This window comes from Bufo gargarizans, chromosome 3, assembly GCF_014858855.1.
Source record: "Bufo gargarizans isolate SCDJY-AF-19 chromosome 3, ASM1485885v1, whole genome shotgun sequence".
In the NCBI taxonomy this organism is placed as follows: Eukaryota; Metazoa; Chordata; class Amphibia; order Anura; family Bufonidae; genus Bufo; species Bufo gargarizans.
The window spans coordinates 407,634,499-407,658,107 of record NC_058082.1 but is presented as its reverse complement, the minus strand read 5'-3'; the positions used below and the strand labels follow the sequence as shown (position 1 = coordinate 407,658,107).

The following is a 23,609-nucleotide window of genomic DNA, read 5'->3' as shown; positions in this document are numbered from 1 at the left end:
ACATGTAGATTGTAGCAAGTATTTGCAATTATTCTATTTGCAGATGCTTCTTCTAGCCCCCAGCAATAACCTGCAGTGAGCAGACAACAGAATGGCTGGAATAAGGGGTATTATGTCTCGCATGCAAAGCAATAATGATAAAAGCAGATAGGAAAATCTAAGGATATTCGGGGCACTCTGGAGATACTGCCTCGGAATGTGTTGTGTCGCTCGCTGCTGAGGAGGGAGATGGAGCAATACGCCGAGGTCTCGGAAAGGTTGTTACAGGTTCAGGTTCCCATAAATCAGAAATAATGAGTGGGATTGTGTCTTGTGGGTCCAGGTATGCAGCGCTTGAATCCATTATATTGTTGGCAGATACACATGATCCTGAGAGAGTGGGATGGCTGAATACCCAGCTTAGATGCTGCAGATATGCTGCATCCGTTTTCAACCATTCTCTATGTATCCGAGCTACAGCATAAAGCTGGACAACCTTATTGCCATGTCCTTATAACCTTGACCACGTCCCTTTTATCCAGATGTCATTATGCAACAAAGAATTTTCCATCTGATTTAGTGAGATAAAACATTCTCCATTCTTGTAAAGCCGCATTCAATAACATCACGCTATCATCCTATTGTGGGAGTAAAGCGAGCGAGCCAAGGTCACACACATGTAAGGGAAACAACTAAGGAGTTTTATTGGAAACGGTATTGGTCCTCTAATTGTAGGTTAATTGGCTTCCTATGCAATCGACCCTTTGCGTTTGCAGTATGCAGGCCCCAATGGAGACAAGGACAGATAATAGGGCATTCTCTGTACAGTACTGTGGAACAGGTTACTGAGAATAATCGTCAGTATGAATGATTTCTGTAAACTCTGAAGTCGATAATGTGTAGTTGTTTACTGGATTTTATTGTTTAAGGCTACATGCACACGAACGTTAGGGCTCCGTGCCCGTGCTGCGGACCGCAATTTGTGGTCCGCAATGCACGGGCACAGACCGTGAAGAATTCGAATTGGGGTCTGTGATCGGCATCCGACGGTCCGCACCGCAAAAAAGTAGTGCATGCGCTACTTTTCTGCGGTGAGGAGGTACGGGCAGAAACACCACGGAAGCTCTCCATAGTGAATGGGTGCGGAATACACACAATCGGTGCCCATGTATTGCGGACCCACTGTATACGGGCCGCAATACAGCCAAGGGGGGAACACGGTTGTGTGCATGTAGCCTAAAGACTATGGACACCTTTAAGAGCACTTTTTATTGCTGCATTCTACTTATTTTGGCTACAAATAGTTTTCCACATTTCAGCCCTTTTCTCTGTATGGATTTCAGTCTCTGTGTTTGTTCAGCTTCATGTGTAACCCTTTGCTCTGAATTTCTGACAGCTCACATCCTTATACTGTGACTCAATTCTTACTATATATATATATATATATATATATATATATATATATATATATATATTCTAATATGAGTAGAATTCAATAATAAATAAAAAAAAACACAGGCAAAATAAACCTTTCGGGGTTCTGGATTTTTTCCTTTTTTACCTTTTTTTGCCTTTTTGATTAGATATATGTGTTATTGCTGCTCTTTTCACAGTTTACTAGGTTTTACACCAGTTTGCACTCCACACGCTGTACTTTTCATAGTGACTGTGCTTGCTATTGCAGCTTTGTCCCAATCAATTGATCGGCAGGAGGAGGCCTATTGATGGCCTATCCTAAGGACAGGGCATCAATTTTAAAATCAAAATAACCCCTTTAAAAATGTCTAGCAGTCTTGTGATATTGAATTTATGGCAATTTACTAACAGTAGTTTACAGCATCTAAATAAAATGTTATTGCTGTATAACAAAACGTTACAACCTCCTTTATGGCCCATTTGCTTCATAAATAGGTTTATCATCTCCCAAAACCAAAAAAGCGGTGCAAAAAATTTGCAATCTCTGGGTTGTTTTAACACCACCCTCGCCTCCTTTTTAGAAAGGGGGTGTGGCAAAGTCAGGAAAAGGGCGTGGTCAGCAGCACAAATAAAGCCAGAAATGTACACAGCTGCTGTAGATTTTGGTTTAGGTGCACGGACTGCCGGAGGATGCGTCTCGTCATAAATGTGGTGCATCCTCTGGCAGCATGGGGAATATCGAGACCAGTGCAGAAAACGCCAGTCTTGGTAAATATCCCCCTATGTGCCATAAATGTACATCTTCAAGGCAAGGTCTAAGAGCGGTATCACATTAGTACATTTGCCCCAATATGACCAGGTAATCAAAACTACAAAGGGTACTTAGCTCTTAATTAAAAATTGTTAGCAAACTGAGAATTTCTTGGCAGTGAATGGTTATGAAAGGGACACAGAAATGGTGAAAGAACAAGGTCACCATGAGGAAGAACAATTGCCTTCTGGGACAGCAGCAGGATATACAGTAATAAAAGTTCATTAATTAGCAAGGAGAAGAATGGCGGGTTTTATATGAAGCGGCTCCCTTAAACGTCACCATTAATAGGATTAACTCCTTTTAGGGTCCTCATCCTGCCTATCTGTACTTTCCAGGCTACTTTTGTTAAATGACATCATAAAGCACACAGTGACAGTTATGGCTGGTTACATGATTAAGAGGAGCCTGTTGCAGTTGAGCTGCAGAAAGCTTAGCATTGATTTTTCAGAAAAAATGTGTCATTTTATCATGAGCCTGAGCAAACCTATAATTTGCTGCTAGGGAAGACTATATGCGGCGGATTGGAGAAGAGAGCTGCTGCTTCTATCAGTGCTATTAGCTGTGCACTAACAGTAAATTACAGGCAAATGGTGAGAACAGAAACGGCTACTGGGAAGAACATGCATTGGATGGGCCGACCCTGTGAAAATGACTTCTAGTGAGATTAAAGGCCCTATTACACCAATAGATAATTGCTAAGATGATCGCTAATGAGCATTTGTAGTAACGCTTGTTGGCGATCATCTGGCGGTATAATACTGCCAATGATTACCCGAATAATGCGCAAACGCTCATTCATTGGGTAATCGGGATCTTTTAAAGGTACTACTACACTGACAGACCAGCCAGGCAATTGTCGGGAGGGAACCCATGCTTGCTAGAGGAGGAGACCACTGCTATTACATGCAGATATCTCCTCATCAATATAGGGACAAGCGATCGTTAATGCCATTGCTTGTCCCTATACTTATCATTGTTTTCCGGCAGCCTATTACACAGCGTGATCTGCCGCTGGCAAACCAAGATTTTTAAACATGTTAAAAGATCCCAATTACCCGATGAACCTGCAAACGCTTGTTTATCGGGTAATCAACAGCAGTATTACACTGCCAGATCATCGCTAACGAGCGTTACTATGAATGCTCGCTGGCGATCATCTTAGCAATTATCTATTGGTTTAATAGGACTTTAGCATGTTTAAAAATCCTGGTTTGCCAGCGGCAGATCGTGCCGTGTAATTGGCGCTCTGCTGCCAGCAAACAATGATAAGTATAGGGATGAGCAATAGCATTAACGATCACTCTCTGCATGTAATAGCAGAGGTCTCCTCCTCTAGCAAGCAGGCGACTGACGGGAGGGAACGCCTCCCTCCCAACAATCACCTGGATAATCTGTCAGCACAATAGTACCTTTAGGCTTGACATTTTAATATGGACAAAATCATAGATACTTTTAATTATACACCCTTACTAGGTATTTATGTTTCTTCCTTGTTCAGTGTCGTGACTGCTATGACATATTGGCTTCCTAATACCTGATTTACTAATACAGGTACAAATACAGAGATGAACCCAACGATTTGGTTCGCTCATCACGATTCAGGTACAATTCAAGAATTTATTTACAAGCATGAAATAAAATAGAAGGATACGTCCTGTCAATAATATCATATTCATCTGATTGAAAAGTTATGCACGAAATGTATTTTTTATTTGGGAGGTAGTAGTACTCTACTGCACCTATAGATGTCACTGTATTTCTCCATAACTAACACTAATAAATCTTACAGGTGGCTTCCAAGATTTTTTCACAGATGACCTTCTTGTGGATAGGTCATCAGTATCTGATTGGTGGAGGTCCGACACCCGCAACCCTTCACTGGGGCTGAGCTGCACCTAGGCCATAGGACTGATGAACGTGAAGTCACATGGCTTATGCAAAGCTGCGAGAAGACCGTGGCACTACTGCAAGCTCCGGTGCCTTCTCAGACGGCTGATCGGCGGAGGTACCGGGGTGTCGGACCACCACCAATTAGATACTGATAACCTTATCCAGAGGATAGGTGATCAGTCAAAAAAATTCATGAAAAACCCCTTTAACTGAAGTTACTGACCATAATTCAATATGAAAAACTCATGCGGTATGTGTCTCAATAGTTTTACAAAGGAACGGATAAAGTAAAACTTGGGCCGACCTTTGTCACTAAATGGGGAAAACCAGTGCACTGAAGGACAAATCATTTCAACACTGTCTGAGTTTTGTAAAGCCTTGGCACTATGTCTGGATAACACAAGGTTTGGAAAGTTCCTTTATGATAGTATCTGCATGGTTTCGTAACACAGAGATAGTCAGGCTTTGAGGGCTGTTTTCCTACTCACCACAAAGCTATACTGCTGCAGAGATCGGGCCATGAACTCTGGTTTACATTCTCCAATACAGAGGAGCACTGGGCCAGAGGTGGAGGCAGAAGTCGCCGGGCTCATTTCACACACAATTCTAAAAAAAGAATAGAAGAGTACAGATAAAAACCTCTCCCTTCAGTCAGTTGTATGACATTAATACATAACATCTAAGGAAATTCAGGCCTGTATTAAATCCATTTACAAATTGTCCTCTCTGAATCATGTTTCTTCTTGCCTTGCATTCATTTTGTCATCTTCACTCTTTACTGCATTGTCTTTCCATTTTTGCACCCACATGGCTTTGCCATCCGCTCCCATTTTTCATTTTCTAGGATTTGCACGGTTATGCTAACTCCCCTATTCTAGCATACAGCATACCCCCCAGCGTTCCCCATAACCCTTCTCACCCTCCGGCTGATTGTCTCTTTTTCCTATTAGAACCCTCCGGAGATCGGCATTAAGCTCAGAGATTGCCAGACGGACACCCCTGGATTCACACCAATAAGAATAACAGCAGCTACAAAACCTTAACCCTTCTGTCGTTTCACACTGCAGTGCATCTGGAAAGCCACACTGCAGACTTGGAGCTTAGGTCTCTACGGGAAACAGTCTCTAAGCGTAGATTTAGAGGTGCCTCGAAACCCAGATGGACTGAGTCAGGCTCTATCAGCTGTGACAGATGAGAAAAAGTCCTGTGTGATCCCCAATTGTGTCCTAACACAAAAGGGGGAGCACTCCATCATCCTGACATCTGCACTAGTAAGCCCCAGTCCGGCTGTTCTTTTCCATGTCTGAGACTTTTCACACTGTAAAGTGACAGCTGCAAAGAAGAAATCCAAAATGTATCAAGTCAGTGGTTCAAATGAGACCGTCCAAGAGTCATTTGTAGAATATTTCCTGAGAATCAAAGAGTTGCATGGACTTATTGATCGGAGTGAAGTAACGCCCTTAAACAGTCCAGGCGCTCGTGTCAATTTCCTAGTAGACGTCCAGAACATTTCATTTCATATTCTCAAGACATAAGCTACAGTATATAGAAAATGTCGGTCCTTGTGTATGAAATGACTGGTGGGATTATGTGGCATCAGAAAGGTAAAGAGAACCTGTGCCCAAGGATGGATCCAATAATGTCCAAATCTATAAAAATAGAAATGTAAGCGGCTCACCTACCAACACGGAGACGGAATAGGTGCACACCCCACTGGCTCACCCAAAGCCTGTATAACACACCTAAATATATAAAGTTGGGGGGCACTTAATATCAAGACTATGCGGACCAATATAAAAATGTATAATTAAAACCCTTTAATGTAAATCAGCATACACTTAAATATATAAATGCATAAATATATAAATAAATAATATAAATATATAATTATATAATATACAAAAAAACACAAGCGCAAGCAGCTATATTCCTATCTCTGATATTGTACTAAATAATCATGTCCATAAATGGTGGTAGACAGTCAATTCATTGATAAGTACGATGTTCATCCATATTTATGTGGATATTCTGACTATAATCCTGCACTGTTCCACTTATTACGCCACTCTTGTACTTCTCAATTAGAATCCACCTCCTTTAGTTTTCAACCTCTGTTCACAATCTCCGATAATCACTGATAATCAGTAAATACTGTGTCCACAATCTCTGATACTCAGTTCATCCTGAGTAAGACCATGCGTTCACCACATCAATATCAATATACAGTCATCTAGCTGCATGCATCAGATAAAACTTCAGGGTGAGTGTTTGTACTTTACCACTTTACGCCGTGGTTGTTCGCGCTCGGTCTTGTACCGTCTTAGGAGTAATTCCTCATCTTTTGCCTGCCAGGACCTACGCCGCGTCCCACGTGATCCAGCCATCTCCTCTCCTTTATATATTTATACATTTATATATTTTAAGTGTATGCTGATTTACATTAAAGGGGTTGTCTGGGTTCAGAGCTGAACCCAGACATACCCTTATTTTCACCCAGGCGCCCCCCTGAGCCTGGCATCGGAGCATCTCATGCTCCGATGCGCTCCCTTGCCCTGCACTAAATCGCACAGGGCAAGGTCTCTTTTGTTTTCAATAACACACTGCCGGGCGGAAACTTCCGCCCGGCAGTGTGTTCGGTGACGTCACCAGCTCTGATGTGTGGGCTTTAGCGCTGCCCTAGCCGTTTTACTGGCTAGGGCAGCGCTAGATCCCACCCATCAGTGTCGGATATGTCACTGGACTTCCTGGCAGCCCCATGGAGAGCCCCGGTACGTCACCGGATCTCCAAAAAATGCCTTTGCCCTGCGGGATTTAGCGCAGGGCAAAGGAGAGCATTGGAGCACGAACTGCTCCGATGCTCAAGTCAGGGGGGCTGCCGGGGTGAAAATGTAGGAATGTCCGGGTTCAGCTCTGAATCCGGACAACCCCTTTAAAGGGTTTTAATTATACATTTTTATAGTGGTCCGTATAGTCTTGATATTGAATGTCCAAATCTATGTTGCATAGTTTTTTCTGTCCCTTCCTTACTATTTGCTGGAGTATGCTAATGACTGAGTGAAAGGCGTCAACCATGGAGTCGTGGGTGACTTTAATGTAAAACATTTTCAGTAGTCCTTGATTAACCCCTTAAACATTAACCAAGTAGCTTCTTAAGATAGCAAATAATCATTGAATATTCTATAAGCCATATGTTTCTCTGGAGGATGGTATCTGTCACTACGCAGAACCTATAACCACAATGTCAACGCTGAATTTCATTTAAATGGAGCCCATTTTGGAAAATGCTTTTCTATCACACACATCATAGCGCAGCTTATAAATAGATTGCAGGCCCTGTTACAGCACACATATGTTCAGCTCAGCAGCTTTTCTTTGTCTGCCTGCTGCTCTATTCTTCCCATTTTCTTTGACATTTTGACTTGTGTAATAAATGAATTATTGTTGGTCTTGGCTTTATCTGCCATTATCTGATTGCCAGTGCTTGGAAAAGATTCTCTGCATACTCTCGTACAGTATGATTTACATTTATAGACGCTAGGGAAACAGGCAGACTTATACTTTTACATTTGGTTAGGTGGGCTTCAATATGTAAATGCCATCCGTTTTATTGATACATGCAAGTTAGAGGGATAGACCATTAGTTCATTTAGGAATGCTTTAGATTCCCTAGAGATTTATTATCAGCCTGTACTGCGATATAAGAAGTATTCCAAATAATACGCCACCAATGACAGATAGGTGGGACCTGCACCTATCTGTAGAACAGAGCTCGCAAAGTGAACAAGAACACACCATGCATGCGCGGCTTCTATAGGAGTGCCGAAAGTATATATCTGGCAAATCCATAGAAGTGAATGGAGCGGTAACCATGCTTGTGTGGTGCACTTTCTATTCATTTCTATGGGAATTCCAAAAATAACCAAGCAGCGCTCCCACAGAAATGAATGGAGGACGGGCCCTCTTCTTCACTTTGGGCACTTCTTTCTAGAGAGAGGTGCAGGTCCCAGAAGTGGTGCAGGTCCCAGAGAGGTGCAGGTCCCAGAAGTCAACAGCCCTGCCCCCCAACACCCCCAAAAGAGTCAAGCTTGCATGTCTTCAGAATGGGGAAAGGGAGTAAGCTACTGCCAGACAGCTCTTGCAGAAGGTTATCTCCCCTCAGAACTAAAAGAAAGGGCATGATCTTTCTCTTCAAGAACATATGATGTAAAGAGAAAGCAGGAAGCAGGGTTTCCATATGCCAGTTCTGAAAACGTATGTGGTCCAATCAAAGTCAAAGAAAAATCTACAAGCAGACTAGACCTCATCTACATTGAATGTTGCCCCTTTTACAAAAGCTCAAGGATGCTGGGATTTCATGGTCCACCAAAGTTAAAAAAGAAAAAACAACTAAGAAAAGTCGTACTGTTCAGCAATGATGTACTCCTCCTCCACAGGTGTGCACTTCACTCCGGCCACCAGTACATTGTTCGCAATCTCCGAAAAATCTAGGCCAAGGTTCACTCCTCGAATGGTGACACGAGTACCTCCTTCTGGGGGTCCAGACACAGTGAGAATCTGAAAAACAAGCAAAATAACTATCAGGATCCAAGCACTGCCAGCTAGATTTAAAGTCTATCGACATTTTTTTTTTTACTTAAGTGCATGTATTTGTGGCAAAAAAGATAATTAGGATGAAATAAACTTTGATTTGGACATAAATCAACGTAGGTGATTGTTACAAGTAAGGACAGAGAGGGGCTGGAGATCAAGCCATGAGACAAGCCTATATTTTAACAACATAGCTAGACCTAGTCCTGTATCTGACATAGACCCAAAGCATCTCCAATCATTGCTCCAACTGCTCAAGGAGACGTGTCCTTTCAGCTGCAGCTCTCTCTCTTTAAATGTCAGAGTTTCTAACAGAAAATATGACTTTTCAGCGAGGTGGACACAGAAATAAGGAAAAGAACAACAAGCAGGTGGCGCTATACAGATAGATATTATTGAATAGCTTAGAGGCTATATTAATATGCAATACCAAAAGTATTCAGATCCAGGTGCTGGTTTAAAAAATGTAAAATACGTTTTGTGGGACAACCTCTCTAATAAAAACCTATTGAAAAGCATCTTTTCATCCAAAAATACATTCAAATATTGCCCCATTGCTTTTTATTGGACGCAGGACTTTTCTCTGTCTAAAATAACCGATTTCAGATGGAAATGGCTAAAATGGATGAAAATGTGCATAACGGATGCCTAAAAAAATGGATTCTGATGGAAGATAGAAAACGAAATGGTGATTTCAACCCCGTCAACAAATAGAGTTCTGTTTCTGGAAAACAATGGCCGTCATTGGACTGCAGACGACATGGAATATGGGAAGCCAGTTGACAGAACTTTCTAAATAGAGACCATGTAAGTAAATTTGAGAGGCAGAGGTCACATGAGGATCAGTTTCACAACGAGAGGCCAACTCATCATGGTCCTACAAGTCATTTGTATGTGTCAATTACTAAAAGGCCTTCTGTGAAAAAAGTCTGTACGTGTGGTCCATAGTAGAGTATTTCCTGAAGTACCTGACCAAGCGAGTAAATATAACACAAAAAACTCTGCCACATTAGCATATGATGCCTTGCATAAAGCAGCATACACATGTAGGACTCCATGGGTGGAAAGATCAAGCCCTGTGCTCCAAAATGGCTTCAAATAGTTGCAGAAGACGCCCTTGTGTCTTGTGACACCCTTATTTTCTGAATTTTTAGACATTTTGAATTTTTAGATGACTCATTCCACTCACCACCACCCACTCCGTAATTTTTAAAGCTAGTGGGAAAATTAGCATGGTTAGGCTACGTTCACACTGGCGTTTCTGGGTCCGCCTGTGAGATCCATTTCAAGGCTCTCACAAGTGGCCCAAAACGGATCAGTTCAGCCCTAATGCATTCTGAATGGATAAGGATCCGTTCAGAATGTATCAGTTTGCCTCTGTTCAGCCTCCATTCCGCTCTGGAGGCGGACACCAAAACGCTGCTTGCAGCGCTTTGATGTCCGCCTGACGAAACTGAGCCAAACGGATCCGTCCTGACTTACAATGTAAGTCAATGGGAACGGATCCGTTTTCACTGACACAATATGGTGCAATTTAAAATGGATCCGCCTCCCATTGACTTTCAATGTAAGTCAAAATGGATCTGTTTGCATTTTGTTAATGGTAATGCAAACGGATCCGTTCTGAACGGATACAAGCGTTTGCATTATAGGTGCGGATCCGTCTGTGCAGATACCAGACGGATCCGCACCTAAACGCAGGTGTGAAAGTAGCCTTAGTTGGTCAAGCTTTTTAAAAAGTGCCAAAAACTGTCGCATTCTTACTACATTAAAAGAGTGGCAGAGAACGTGGAGTAAAATCTCAAGACATAAGTCTTAGACTTAAACATGCACCAAATTTATCAAACATTATGTGACATTTGATAAATTTGGCACAAATATCAGCAATGCAAAACTGATTTTATAAATCATGATCCCCCACCCCCATGTATGTAAGAACAAACTGAAGGCAGCCCAAGTTGTACTGTATGAAAAAACATGGCACCCATAACAGAGTCCTCTCTTACATCCTATATATAATGCAGAAAGCTCCAGGCACTGAAGTGGTTGATTTTTATAGGAGCAGCAAAGACCAGGGTTCCTCTGACCTACATTCCTTTGGACGCTAATTGAGCAGTTTGGAAGTAACTGTGTCACAGCTCAGCCCCCGGCTGGGACAGAATGAGTTTTATTAATTACAGCTGGAGAAATGCACGATAAAAACAACATACACCACCGAGGTATGGATAACCACGTGCGCTGAAACCTGGAGAAACTCATGTCTGTTTATTCCCATAAACCCACACACATACATGCACCATATGCAGAGAGGAAGACGAGGATAGATGAGATAGCAAGAATGGATGGATGGATGGATGGATGGACTGACCGATCAATAGATAGATCAACAAGATAGATAGACAGATAGATACACATAGATAGATAGATAGACAGATAGATACACATAGATAGATAGATAGATAGATACACAAATATATATTAGATAGAAGATATAGATAGATACACAAATAGATATTAGATAGAAGATAGATAGATAGATACACAAATATATATTAGATAGAAGATATAGATAGATAGATAGATAGATAGATAGACAAATAGATATTAGATAGAAGATAGATAGATAGGAGATAGATAGATAGACAGATAGATACAGATAGATAGATAGATAGATACACATAGATAGATAGATAGACAGATAGATACACATAGATAGATAGATAGATAGATACACAAATATATATTAGATAGAAGATATAGATAGATAGATAGATAGATAGATAGATAGATAGATAGATAGATAGATACACAAATAGATATTAGATAGAAGATAGATAGATAGATACACAAATATATATTAGATAGAAGATATAGATAGATAGATAGATAGATAGATAGATAGATAGGAGATAGATAGATAGACAGATACAGATAGATAGATAGATAGATAGATAGATAGATAGATAGATAGATAGATAGATAGGAGATAGATAGATAGACAGATAGATACAGATAGATAGATAGATAGATAGATAGATAGATAGATAGATAGACAGACAAATAGATATTAGATAGAAGATAGATAGATAGATAGATATGAGATAAATAGATAGATAGATAGATAGATAGATACATCGATATGAGATGATAGATACTGTAGATAGATAATAGATAAGTAGATCATAGATAGATAGATAGATAGATAGATAGGAGATAGATAAATAGATAGATATGAGATTGATACATTGATAGATAGATATGATTGATAAATAGATACTGTAGATAGATACATACATACACAGATAAATAAATATGAGATAGAAAGATAGATAGGAGATAGATAGATATGAGATAGATAGATAGATAGATAGATAGATAGATAGATAGATAGATATGAGATAGATAGATAGATATAGATAGATAGATAGATAGATAGATAGATAGGAGATAGATAGATAGGAGATAGATAGATAGGAGATAGATAGATATAGATAGATAGATAGATAGATATGAGATAGATAGATATAGATAGATAGATAGATAGATAGATAGATATAGATAGATAGATAGATAGATAGATAGATAGGAGATAGATAGATAGGAGATAGATAGATAGGAGATAGATAGATATAGATAGATAGATAGATAGATAGGAGATAGATAGATATAGATAGATAGATAGATAGATAGATAGGAGATAGATAGATCTCTGCTCCCAAGAAAGGACATCCCTGAACACATCATCCAGAGCATCAACACAGAGCTGGCAGCTAAAATCAGCGCCATGCCAGACATCACCCTGGCACAACACCCCTCCATAAACCATCATCACCTATATGACAATAAACACCTCAATAACCAAGGAGTCAGCCTTCTAGCCAAAGAATTCAAAGACCTAGTGCTCAACAGAGACCCCCGGCCCAGACCCCACACAAGACAAAAGCCTATGGAAAAGTCACCAACAACAAATAGACCTGAAACCTCATACCCTCCTCAACAAACTGGAAATGGTGACCTTTACCCAAAATATGGCCATCAGAGGCACAAACCATGGAGGAATCCACCTGCCTCACATAAAGTAATGCAGAGCAAAGACATTGAGGAGATAAAGACCCTGCTCAGCACTCTGTGCAGAACACTGACTGGACCAAACTGCTAGAATATGGCCACCAGTCTATAATCCAGCTTGTCCTACACAGGGCAGCTCATTACAAGGTATACAGACAAAAAAAAAAAAAAAAAAAAAAAAAAAAAAAAAAAAAAATGACATCTCTTATTATCAGCAGCTGGAACATTCAGGGCCTGAGCGCTTCAGCCTTCGGATGTAAGACACACGATCCAGACTTTACCCAAAGACTAAAAAACATTGACATACAGATCCTCCTAGAAACGTGGACTCAAACAGAGACTAATTCCATGGTGCCCACCGGATACAGGGAGATCTCTGTCCCTGCTCTAAAAAACAAAAATGTCAAGCTGGGCCGGAGCTCAGGAGGAATATTAATCTGGTATAAAGAGGAGCTCCATGAGCAGATCAGACCAGTAAAGAGAGGAGACAGCCACATCTGGGTAAGGATAGCCCGCTCCATCCTCACCTCTCCGGCTGACATCTACCTCTGTGCAGCATACATAGCTCCACCAGAGTCTCCATACTTCAATCCCGACAGCTTTGAGATCCTACAGAGGGAAGCCGCCCATTTCCAGGCCCTGGGCAATGTTCTGATCTTTGGAGACCTCAATGCAAGAACAGGGAGGGAGAGAGACTACCTGACAACTGACGGAAATGTCTATATATTCGGAGCAGACACTGACTGTGACAGCTCAGTACACACCGAGAGGAACAGCTATGACAGCACAGTAAACAAAAGGGGCAGAACATTGCTGAACTTATGTCGAAGCCTCGGACTTCATATTCTCAATGGCCGCACCAAGGGAGACTCTCTTGGTAGATATACCCTAAACTCCTATGTAGGCAACAGTGTAGTAGACTATGCCATCACAGATATGGACCCCAAAAATGTTAGTAGCTTCATAGTCACCCCACAGACACCTGTCAGACCACAACCAACTGCTCCTATACATAAAATCCACAAGTAAACTACCAGCACAAACATGTCAGCAGACCGGCCTCTTCAGCCTACCTCCATCTTTTAAATGGTCCAAGATGTCAGCCCCAAAGTATATGGAGACCATAAACAGCACAGAGATCCAGGAGATGCTCCATAACTTCCATAGGAAAGTGTATGAGCTGAATCCAGAAGGAGTAAATCTCGCGGTAAGGGACTTTAATAATATACTTTGCACCATGGCGGAAATGTCTGACCTCAAAAGATGCAACAGAAGGCCAAAAAAGCAACAACCCAACAGCTGGTTTGACCGGGAGTGTAAAGATATAAGGAAGGCGCTAAGAATGGCCTCAAATAGGAAACACCAAGATCCGAACAACCCCAGTCTGAGGGAAGCCTACAACAACATACAAAGGCAATACAAAAATACCCTCAGAAAGAAAAAGCAAGGCAACATCTCAACCAAGCTCCTCCAACTCCAAGACGCTCTCCAGGACAACTGCTTCTGGGAACTATGGAAGCAGATGGACAAAACCAGCAAGAACACCAACCTCCACATCCAAAACGGCAACATCTGGCTCCAGTACTTCAAGGACCTGTACAAAGCCATTTCGAGGGAGGATCAAAGCCCAGAACAAAAAGAAATCACGAAAAAGCTGAAGGATATGGAGGAAAAAATCAAAGATTTCCAAAACCCTCTAGACACACCGATCACGCTGCAGGAGATAACAGAGAGGATCTCAATGATAAAGAGTAAAAAAGCCAGCGGCCCAGATGGGATTCTTCCAGAAATGATCAAATACAGCCCGCCAGGTATCCAGGTCGCATTAGTAAAACTCTACAATGTTGTGCTGAGTGCCGGCTACTTCCCCCAGAGCTGGAACCAGGGCATCATCACCCCCATACACAAGGGCGGAGACAAGTATGACCCAGCCAACTATAGAGGGATATGTGTCAGCAGCAACCTGGGAAAACTCCTCAGCAGTATCCTGAATAAGAGGATCCTCAGCTTCCTCACCCAGCACAACATCCTCAGCAGAAGCCAAGCAGGCTTCATACCAAACCACCGCACCACGGACCACATCTACACCCTGCAGAGCCTCATCAAGAGCCATGTCCACAATACAAAGCAGGGAAAGATCTATGCCTGCTTTGTGGACTTTAAGAAGGCCTTTGACTCAGTGTGGCATCCGGGCCTATTCCTGAAACTTCTTGAAAGCGGAATAGGAGGAAAAACATATGATGTCATCAGAAGCTCCTACACTGAGAACAGATGCAGCGTGAAGGTAAATGGGAGGAGAACGGCTTATTTCCAGCAGAGCCGAGGAGTCAGACAGGGCTGCAGCCTCAGTCCAACCCTGTTTAACATCTACATCAATGAGCTGGCGGCGGCTCTGGAGTCCTCCTCAGCACCTGGTCTCACCCTCCATGACACTGAGGTGAAATTTCTCCTTTATGCAGATGATCTTCTGCTACTATCGCCAACTGAGAAAGGTCTCCAAGATAACCTGAAAATCCTGGAGAAGTTCAGTAACACATGGGCACTGCCCATCAATCCAAAGAAAACCAACATCATGGTGTTCCAGAAAAGAAATCGAAAAGCAGGCGGGCGTCCTCTCTTCCTGCTAAACAACTGTCCAATTTCAGAAACAGACAGCTACACCTACCTGGGCCTAGAAATCAGCCAATCAGGGAATTTTAAGAAAGCCATGGAAACACTGAAAGACAAGGCGAGCAAAACCTTCTATGCCATCAGAAGGCGTCTGTATCACCTTAAAGCACCAGTGACCGTCTGGCTTAAAATCCTTGACACCATCATCGCCCCAATCCTCCTGTATGGCAGCGAAGTCTGGGGCCCAGACACATACCCAGACCGGGCAAAGTGGGACTCTGGGCCAACAGAACTATTCCACCTAGAACTCTGCAAACACTTTCTCCAGGTCCACAGGGGCACCTCAAACAGCGCCTGTCGAGCAGAACTGGGCAGATTCCCACTCTACTTTGCTGTACAGAAGAGGGCGCTATCATTCAGAGCCCATCTACATAGCAGCAGTCCCAGCTCCTACCATCACAAAGCCTTGCTACACCAAGAAGCCCCAGAAAAACAAAGCACCCCGCAACAAGTCACCCAAACCCAGCCTGCCCAATCCACCAACCAATATAGCCTGACAAAGGGCGGAATCCAGAGGACGATACACAAGTTCAAAGAGGAGTATATTAGCGTCTGGAAAAACGACATAAGAACATCCCAGAAGCTGACAGTATACCAGAGCCTGCAGAGGGAGTACAAACTGGCCCCATATCTGGAGAAACTCCCCAATCCAAAAGACAGACAGATCCTGAGCCGGTACAGACTAAGCGCCCACAGCCTGCTCATTGAATCCGGGCGTCACCGACAGAGGTACATGCCCAGGGAGAGCAGACTGTGCCAGCAGTGCGACCAGGAGGCCGTGGAGGATGAGGCTCATTTCCTGCTGCGGTGCCCCAAATACTCAGCAGTGAGAGAGACTCACTTCAGGAGACTGTCTGATCTCTGCCCAGACTTCACCTCCATGGAGGAGGAAGAGAGACTCCCCATACTGCTGGGGGAAGAGGAGAACACAGCGGCCATAGCAGCACAATATATTACTGCCTGCCATGGACTGAGAGGAGCCTGATATACTATGGACTCCTATACCCCCACCCTGGACCTGTCCCCACCCCCAACCCTACCCAATTATTTACCACATGCTTTGGCAATGCTAAAATGTATTTAGTCCTGCCAATAAAGCTGATTTGATTTGATTTGATTTGATTTGATAGGAGATAGATAGATAGATATAGATAGATAGATATAGATAGATAGATAGGAGATAGATAGATAGATAGATAGATAGGAGATAGATAGATATGAAATAGATAGATATAGATAGATAGATATGAGATAGATAGATAGGAGATAGATAAATAGATAGATATGAGATGAATAGATACTGTAGATAGATAGAGTAGATAAATAGATAGATAGATAATAGATAAGTAGAAGATAGATAGATATGAGATAAATAGATACGAGATAGATAAATATAGATATGAGATGGATACATCGATAGATAGGTAGATAAATATGATAGATAAATAGATACTGTAGATAGATAATAGATAGATGGATAGATAGATGCTGTAGATAGATAGATGGATAGATAGATGCTGTAGATAGATAATAGATAGATAGATAGATAGATAGATAGATGGATAGATAGCTGCTGTAGATAGATAGATATAGATACAACGAACATCTGTAATGCACTTTTCTCACAAGAGACTCCAAGTGCATAGATAGACAGACAAATAGATATATCAATAGAGAGACAGGCAGATAGACTGACAGAGAGACCCAGATAAGATAGATGTCTACGGATAGACGGCCGCTATGTGTGAACCCATACTGCATTGTGTCTCTTTCCTGTGGGACCTGATGCTGATTTCTGGAATGACAGTCTGCAGCGACACTCGGCAGTGTAATACTGTGCGCTGGTGTTTACATGGCGGTTTTCATGTTGTCGTACTGTCGCACAGTGGTCATATGAAGACCATCAGTGAGTGGGAGTTCAGAAACCCCCCTCCGTGCCCATACCACCACAGCTGTACAGCTAGTGTTTAACACTTTGTGCTCCAATAGGTATGCTCTCTTGTGGCCTTTTTCCCCAATGATTTCAGCAATCATATAATGGGGTGTTTTTAATATAAGGCGGTTCTTGACATATTTCTTAAGGAAACATAATGTGCACAAATCTGCAGGTAGAGTTGTTTTGGTGGCCCCCCCTTACACACATACACTCACCCAGTATGAAACCTGCAGTATTGCTACGTGGATCACAAGGGGTCAAACATGGTTTTGCACAGAAGAAATTAGTGAAGGAGCCATAAGCTCTCTGTGATGTAGTCTTTCCGCCTCGCAGAGAGCACATTTACAGCCTAATTGTTCCAGGAGAGAGGGACCCGATTATTCATTCTGACAGGACAGCCTTAAGCTGCTGTGTGGAGGGCATGTTATGGTAATGGTAACATGCGTATTATATATTTATATAGGAAACAGACAGCGGCAGATAACAAAATAGTAAGGTATACAAGTACATATGTTTCATAGACAGGACAATCTTTGATGTGTTGGAGTGCAAGCATGTGCGTGTAATCTGAATTAGGGTTAAGCACTAGGCGGCTATTCCTTAGGCATGATTGACGTATTCATGCAGGGTATTCATCTGCCCAATTTTCTGTTTACCATATTAACAAATGCAGGCAAAGGCTTCAAACCATTTAGTGAAAAAATGAAGCACGGAGGGTGACATAAGGCCCCAAAATCCAATAAACAGGCAAGCGCTCCAGCAGAGAACGGGTTACGGGTGACAACAGGAGAAGAGTGGACCGTCTTGGTGACATCACAGCAAAGTGTGATTAATTGCATCCAGCCGAGAAGCTACCCTGCCACTCATGTTTCCTGGACGACCACATCAACGCCTTAAGAAAAGTTACGATTCAGCTGGAAACGTTGGGCACATTTAAAATCATCCGTTCTGCTCCACTAGTCACCACAGTTGTCTGGGCATCCCGTAGACAGATGCATTCAAGTTAGGTCACCCCCTCCTTCTCTTCCTCTCCCCGCCAGATCGATTTGTCAATGGGCACATCTGCTCCCCGGTGCCTGCCTGAGGGACCACATTTCCATAGCCAGCGTCTGCTTGACCTTTGGCATTGGATGTGACACAGAATAAAGGACCCGATGGGGGATTCTGTAGTGATTAGCGCCTCTCACCGGCACACAAGGGTTGTAGGACCATGGGAGCCTGACCGAGACAAAGGATTTCTATTCTTGTGTAAGTCTTCATTGGTTTCCTGTAGAACTAGTGTGCTTTCTGCAATATGTGAATGTATCCTGACAAAGCAAACGGTGGTGGAAAGGGGAGCGAGAAGGGGTGCTGGGGTGACATACAGTAGATTACATCTTCTTACACTAGGGTTCTTCAAATATTTCACAAGGAACCTAGCCAGAAATTGTCACTTGCATCTGAATATTTTACCTTTTTCTCTAAAGCAAATTAATCAAGTACTTAAGATAAATGGGAAAGCATTTTACTCCATGAATTTCCAGTTCTATGTATGTGGCACCCCCAACCGTTCCACTTATTACACATATTACGATGTCACCATCAGTGAAGAGATAAAGTGGAATTACTGTTAATACCAGATAGCGTCAGTATTAAACAGGCTTTAGGAAAATGTAAAGCTTTTACTTTTTACAGGGAGAACATTAATTTAATAGGCTAGCCTGGTGAATTGATCGGTTACTCGCATGAACAATTAGAAGACAATACGTTTGGTTATTTATGTTTAGACTCCTTTTAGAATTTATACTGCTCCGGGGGGAAGATCTCACTGAAGATCCAGGCAATGCTCCATGGGGAAAAAATGTGCAAAGGAGCTGACCTCCAGAAGGGAGAAAGCTATCCCATATCATGTCTTATCTCACCTCCCCGAAACAGTGCTCTATGCAGATGGGTTTGGTTTGGCTGATAGAAGATAGAGTTCTTCCCTCTGGAGGAGAGCTTAGAACATGATTTACACTTGCTGTATAAACTGTGCGGCCTTTTAGGCTTTGTGCTTTTTGCATTTTGTGGTAACAACTACAGTAGAATGCTATGTCAGATCAAAGGGTTATATAAAAACTCAGGCAACCCCTGTAAATGGCCAATGAATGGCTACTCACCTGTTTTCTCCTCTGTGTCTTCCTGCTCTGCGCTCCAGTCCTCACCCCTGCTATTTGTTTTTCTGGTGGCAGCAGTGTGGTATTGTGCACACAGGTCCCCACTGCAGCCAATCACTGGCCTCAGCAGAACATGTCAAGAAGAAAATGACATCAGCAACTGAGGACTGGAGGGCAGCGGTCGAAGAAACAGAGGAGAAAACAGGCTATCTATTAGTTATTTTACAGGGGTTGCCCAGTTTTGATATAACCCAGACGTTCCCTTTAAGTTGAAGGGAGCAGATTCTGCAAGCCCTTGCCTAAGAAATGTTGTGACCCAGGATGGGAACCATGATCCTTTACTTGCACTGGCCATCTTTCACCAACAGAATAGTGAATTGAGTCTGAAAGGTGAAAGTGGCACAAGAGGAATCCAGGGCCCCAGGTTTATTTAAATGAACAAGGTTATTGATTGACATTTCAAATGTCTGCCCCCCTCATCCTGACCTAAGTGTCCCCAGCCCTCCCTCTAAGGAAGGAAAATGTTCTTCCTGAGCGTATCGATTCACTGCGTGCTCCTCACTCACACTTTTATTTAATTAAGGACTGTGAGCCTGTGGATATTCTGTGTGTGAGGCTGACGTTAAACAGCTAGTAGAAAGAGAGACAGCCGCTCAAGACAGGAAGGGAGGCAATTACAAAAATAATAATGAAATAAGACAGATGGGAAAGATTAAGGAAACAGGCGTAATTATAAGGGTCAGGGCCCCACAGTGTGATCTACAAACCTCAGTGATACGTGGATTGGTGCACTTGACATTCCTGCTGGACCAATCTAGCCACTGGTTTTGTGAGGAGGGACAGTGATGGTGCAATGTACATCGGCCTTCCCCGCTACACCAGCCGCACTCGAACTTCTGATCGGCTTTCAGACACAGACCACAGCTTTCCCTCTGAGCCGCACACTTGTACAGGTGAACTAGGACACAATCAAATAAAGAATATTAGGTTAGAGCCTCAAAGATCATAATTTCAATAAAAATGTAGAAATTGGCATTTTCTGGCTTTATTGTAGGTTATTGCTGGATTTTACGGAACAGGATAAAGATATCTCCTGGATTCTTCCTCTATATCGAGAAGAATTTTCTGAATAGTGTAATTCAGTATTCTGGGAAGAAGAAGGGATATATATATATATATATATATATATATATATACATATGAAACTCGAAAAATTAGAATATCGTACAAAAGTCCATTTATTTCAGTAATGCAACTTAGGATACTTTCACACTTGCGGCAGGACGGATCCGACAGGCTGTTCACCCTGTCGGATCCGCCCTTCCGCTATTTCGCCGTGCCGCCGGACTGCCGCTCTGTCCCCATTGACTATAATAGGGACGGGACGGGGCGGAGCTCCGGCACAGTACGGCAGTTCGCGGTGAGAGGCCGCCGGACTAAAAAGTCGGACATGCAGGACTTTTAGTCTGGCGGCCTTTTGCCGTGCACTGCCGTACTGCGCCGGAGATCCACCCCCGTCCCCATTATAGTCAATGGGGACGGAGCGGCGGTCCAGCGGCACGGCGAAATAGCGGAAGGGCGGATCCGACAGGGTGAACAGCCTGTCGGATCCGTCTTGCCGCAAGTGTGAAAGTACCCTTAAAAGGAGTTGCATTAATGCAACTTAAAATTTGAATATTGTGAAAAGGTTCAATATTGTAGGCTAAAAATGTCACACTCTAGTCAGCCAAATATCCATACCCCCTGAGCAAAGGGTAACTGAGATTGTGACTTTGGGGTTTCATAAGCTATAAGCCATAATCATCCAAATTATAACAAATAAAGGCTTGAAATATCTCGCTTCGCATGTAATGAGTCTATCTCATATGTTAGTTTCACTTTTTAGGTTGCATTAATGAAATAAATGAACTTTGCACGATATTCAAATTTGTCCAGTTTCACCTGTATATATATATATATATTTATATTATGTACAGATGACTGGATTTCACTGCTGGAGACAATATTAAATCTAAGTACATACGATACATGGCTTAATAAAAGCCTCTCTACAAGTCACAAGCCTGTATCACAAAGCAGACTATAACAGCTTCTGAAGTATCATGCTGAAAATGTTAATTAATTCGATGTTCTGGACGGCAAAGCGTGGTAACATGATAAAGCAGTAAAAGCAGTATAATATTATTAACAATGCAGAGAAATGAGTAGAGATGGACTGTACAAGCCGCACATTAGGATGAGGCTCACAGGCTGACCATCTGGTGGCTCCTACTGTTACCCCCTGTACACCAGTGGCACTCAATTTAGGAAATGTACCATTAAATAAATACAAATTTGTATAAAAGAGTGAATGCACCTCAGTGTCCTATACAAACCTGCCGTAAACCAGTGGGGGGGCTGGTTTGTAAGCCATAGCCGCTTGTATATGAAATAAGCGATTCCAATGTAATGAATTATTATGAAATGCCACTTCATTTGACTGATGACCAAACATTTTAATGGGCAACAGAATCCTAAGTGTAATATATTTCAGCCTGTGTAATAACAATAGACGGTATATGCCATGTCCACCTTATTCACCATGTAAAGATAAATGTCCTCTAAGAAGTTTTCTAATTTTCATGAAGTCATTTACAGGTAACTAGTAAATTTGATAGGCATCTGGAAGCCACACCCCTCACACGAAGCCACACCCACTTTTCTATCTACCTTTGAAAAGGGGCGAGAAGTGTAAAAAGATGCAAATTTTAGCTCAAACATGATGTGCGCCACAATTTCAGACTTTTTATGCCACTTTGTGGTGTGAAAGCATTGATAAATCGGTCTCAATGAATTACTGTAATAGCTATAGATGAAAATCATGGAACCATTCAGTAAACCTGGAAACAAAAATGTAAGAGGACAGCACAGCTAGAGAAAATACTAATAGTTTCTTTATACCTTGGATATCTTGGGGATTGTCAATGATAAAATTCCCATTCCAGACGACTGAGAAGTCCACAGCTAGGTCGCTGATATCCATTCCTTCATAGGTATACTGAGAGAAGGAAAATCATCAGTTACAATACCAAAGCATACAGCCAGCAATTCCTGCAATATCTGATGGGGCAGAAGGGTGGCCTACGCTGTGTGAATGGGCCTCTGATGGCGATCATTTAGTTCCTACAGTACTATAGTGTGCAGGTTGGGCACAATCTATAATCCAGTATTTTTTTAGGGATCAGTCCAAACTAAAAGGTTCTAGCTTTACGCATCAACAGAACAACACACAATGGGGTAGATTTACTAACCAAATGCACCCTTATATTGGTGCAATTTATGCGCAAAAACTGGAGCACGTGTCTCGCATAATATTTATTACACATTTTAGACACTTTAAATAAGAGGAAGTGCGTTATTGGTAAAGTGGGCGTGGCTTAATATGCAATCAGGTATGCCAAAATAGCACCCACATTTTGATGCAAAGTAAGTTAACTATAAAGGGGCGTAAACTTAGGGTGTAATGTAATCACATACGCTACATTTACATTTAATAAGGGACGGCCAGATGTTTTGTGGGCGGAGTTACATATATTTTTTTTGCCAGATTTATCATTGAGACGTTTTGCTAAAAGGCCCAAGTGCACTACAGTCTCCTACTGGAGTATGAACTTACAGAACCTTCCCATCAATAACATTAGCCAGAGAAATCACTATATAACTCGTGTGACTAATTTAACAAATGGCAGGCAACATTTTGTAAATTTATCGCAAAAAAAAAGAAAAAGGCTTCAAATCAAGCAGACGCTCAAAAAAAGGCCAGAAAGTCGCATCTTGATACATCAGTTAGACATCGTCTAAATATAAGGCAGGATTAGTAACTCTGCTCCTCTGAAAGATTACAGTGAAGGTTGATCTTCCCAATGCCCTACTAGAGTACATTACGCCATCTCTACATAAGAATCAATCTCAGTGGACATGATTCTGGACTGGACAATGATTCTGATGCCAACAGAGACAGGGCCAACTCCAAAAGGGCCAGCGAAGGGAATGGGGTTTGTGCAAATGAACCCCAAAGTGGAGGGTTTATGGGAGTTTCCAGGCGTTTCTCGGTGGTCTAGGGGCTGCCCCAGGT

The 23,609-nt window shown here is 42.2% G+C and overlaps 1 protein-coding gene across 2 annotated transcripts in view; it reads right to left on the bottom strand.

The window, feature by feature from the left end:
• The window catches only part of PLXNA2 (plexin A2), a 295,441-nt gene that overhangs the window by 52,513 nt on the left and 219,319 nt on the right, over positions 1 to 23,609 (bottom strand). For both annotated transcript variants that reach the window (XM_044288340.1, XM_044288339.1), the window contains exons 11-14: positions 22,436 to 22,532; positions 20,263 to 20,453; positions 8,502 to 8,653; positions 4,588 to 4,705 (exon numbers count right to left, since the gene is read on the bottom strand). In XM_044288340.1, coding sequence (XP_044144275.1) covers positions 4,588 to 4,705; positions 8,502 to 8,653; positions 20,263 to 20,453; positions 22,436 to 22,532 — 558 coding nt within the window. The remainder of the gene's footprint in view (positions 1 to 4,587; positions 4,706 to 8,501; positions 8,654 to 20,262; positions 20,454 to 22,435; positions 22,533 to 23,609) is intronic.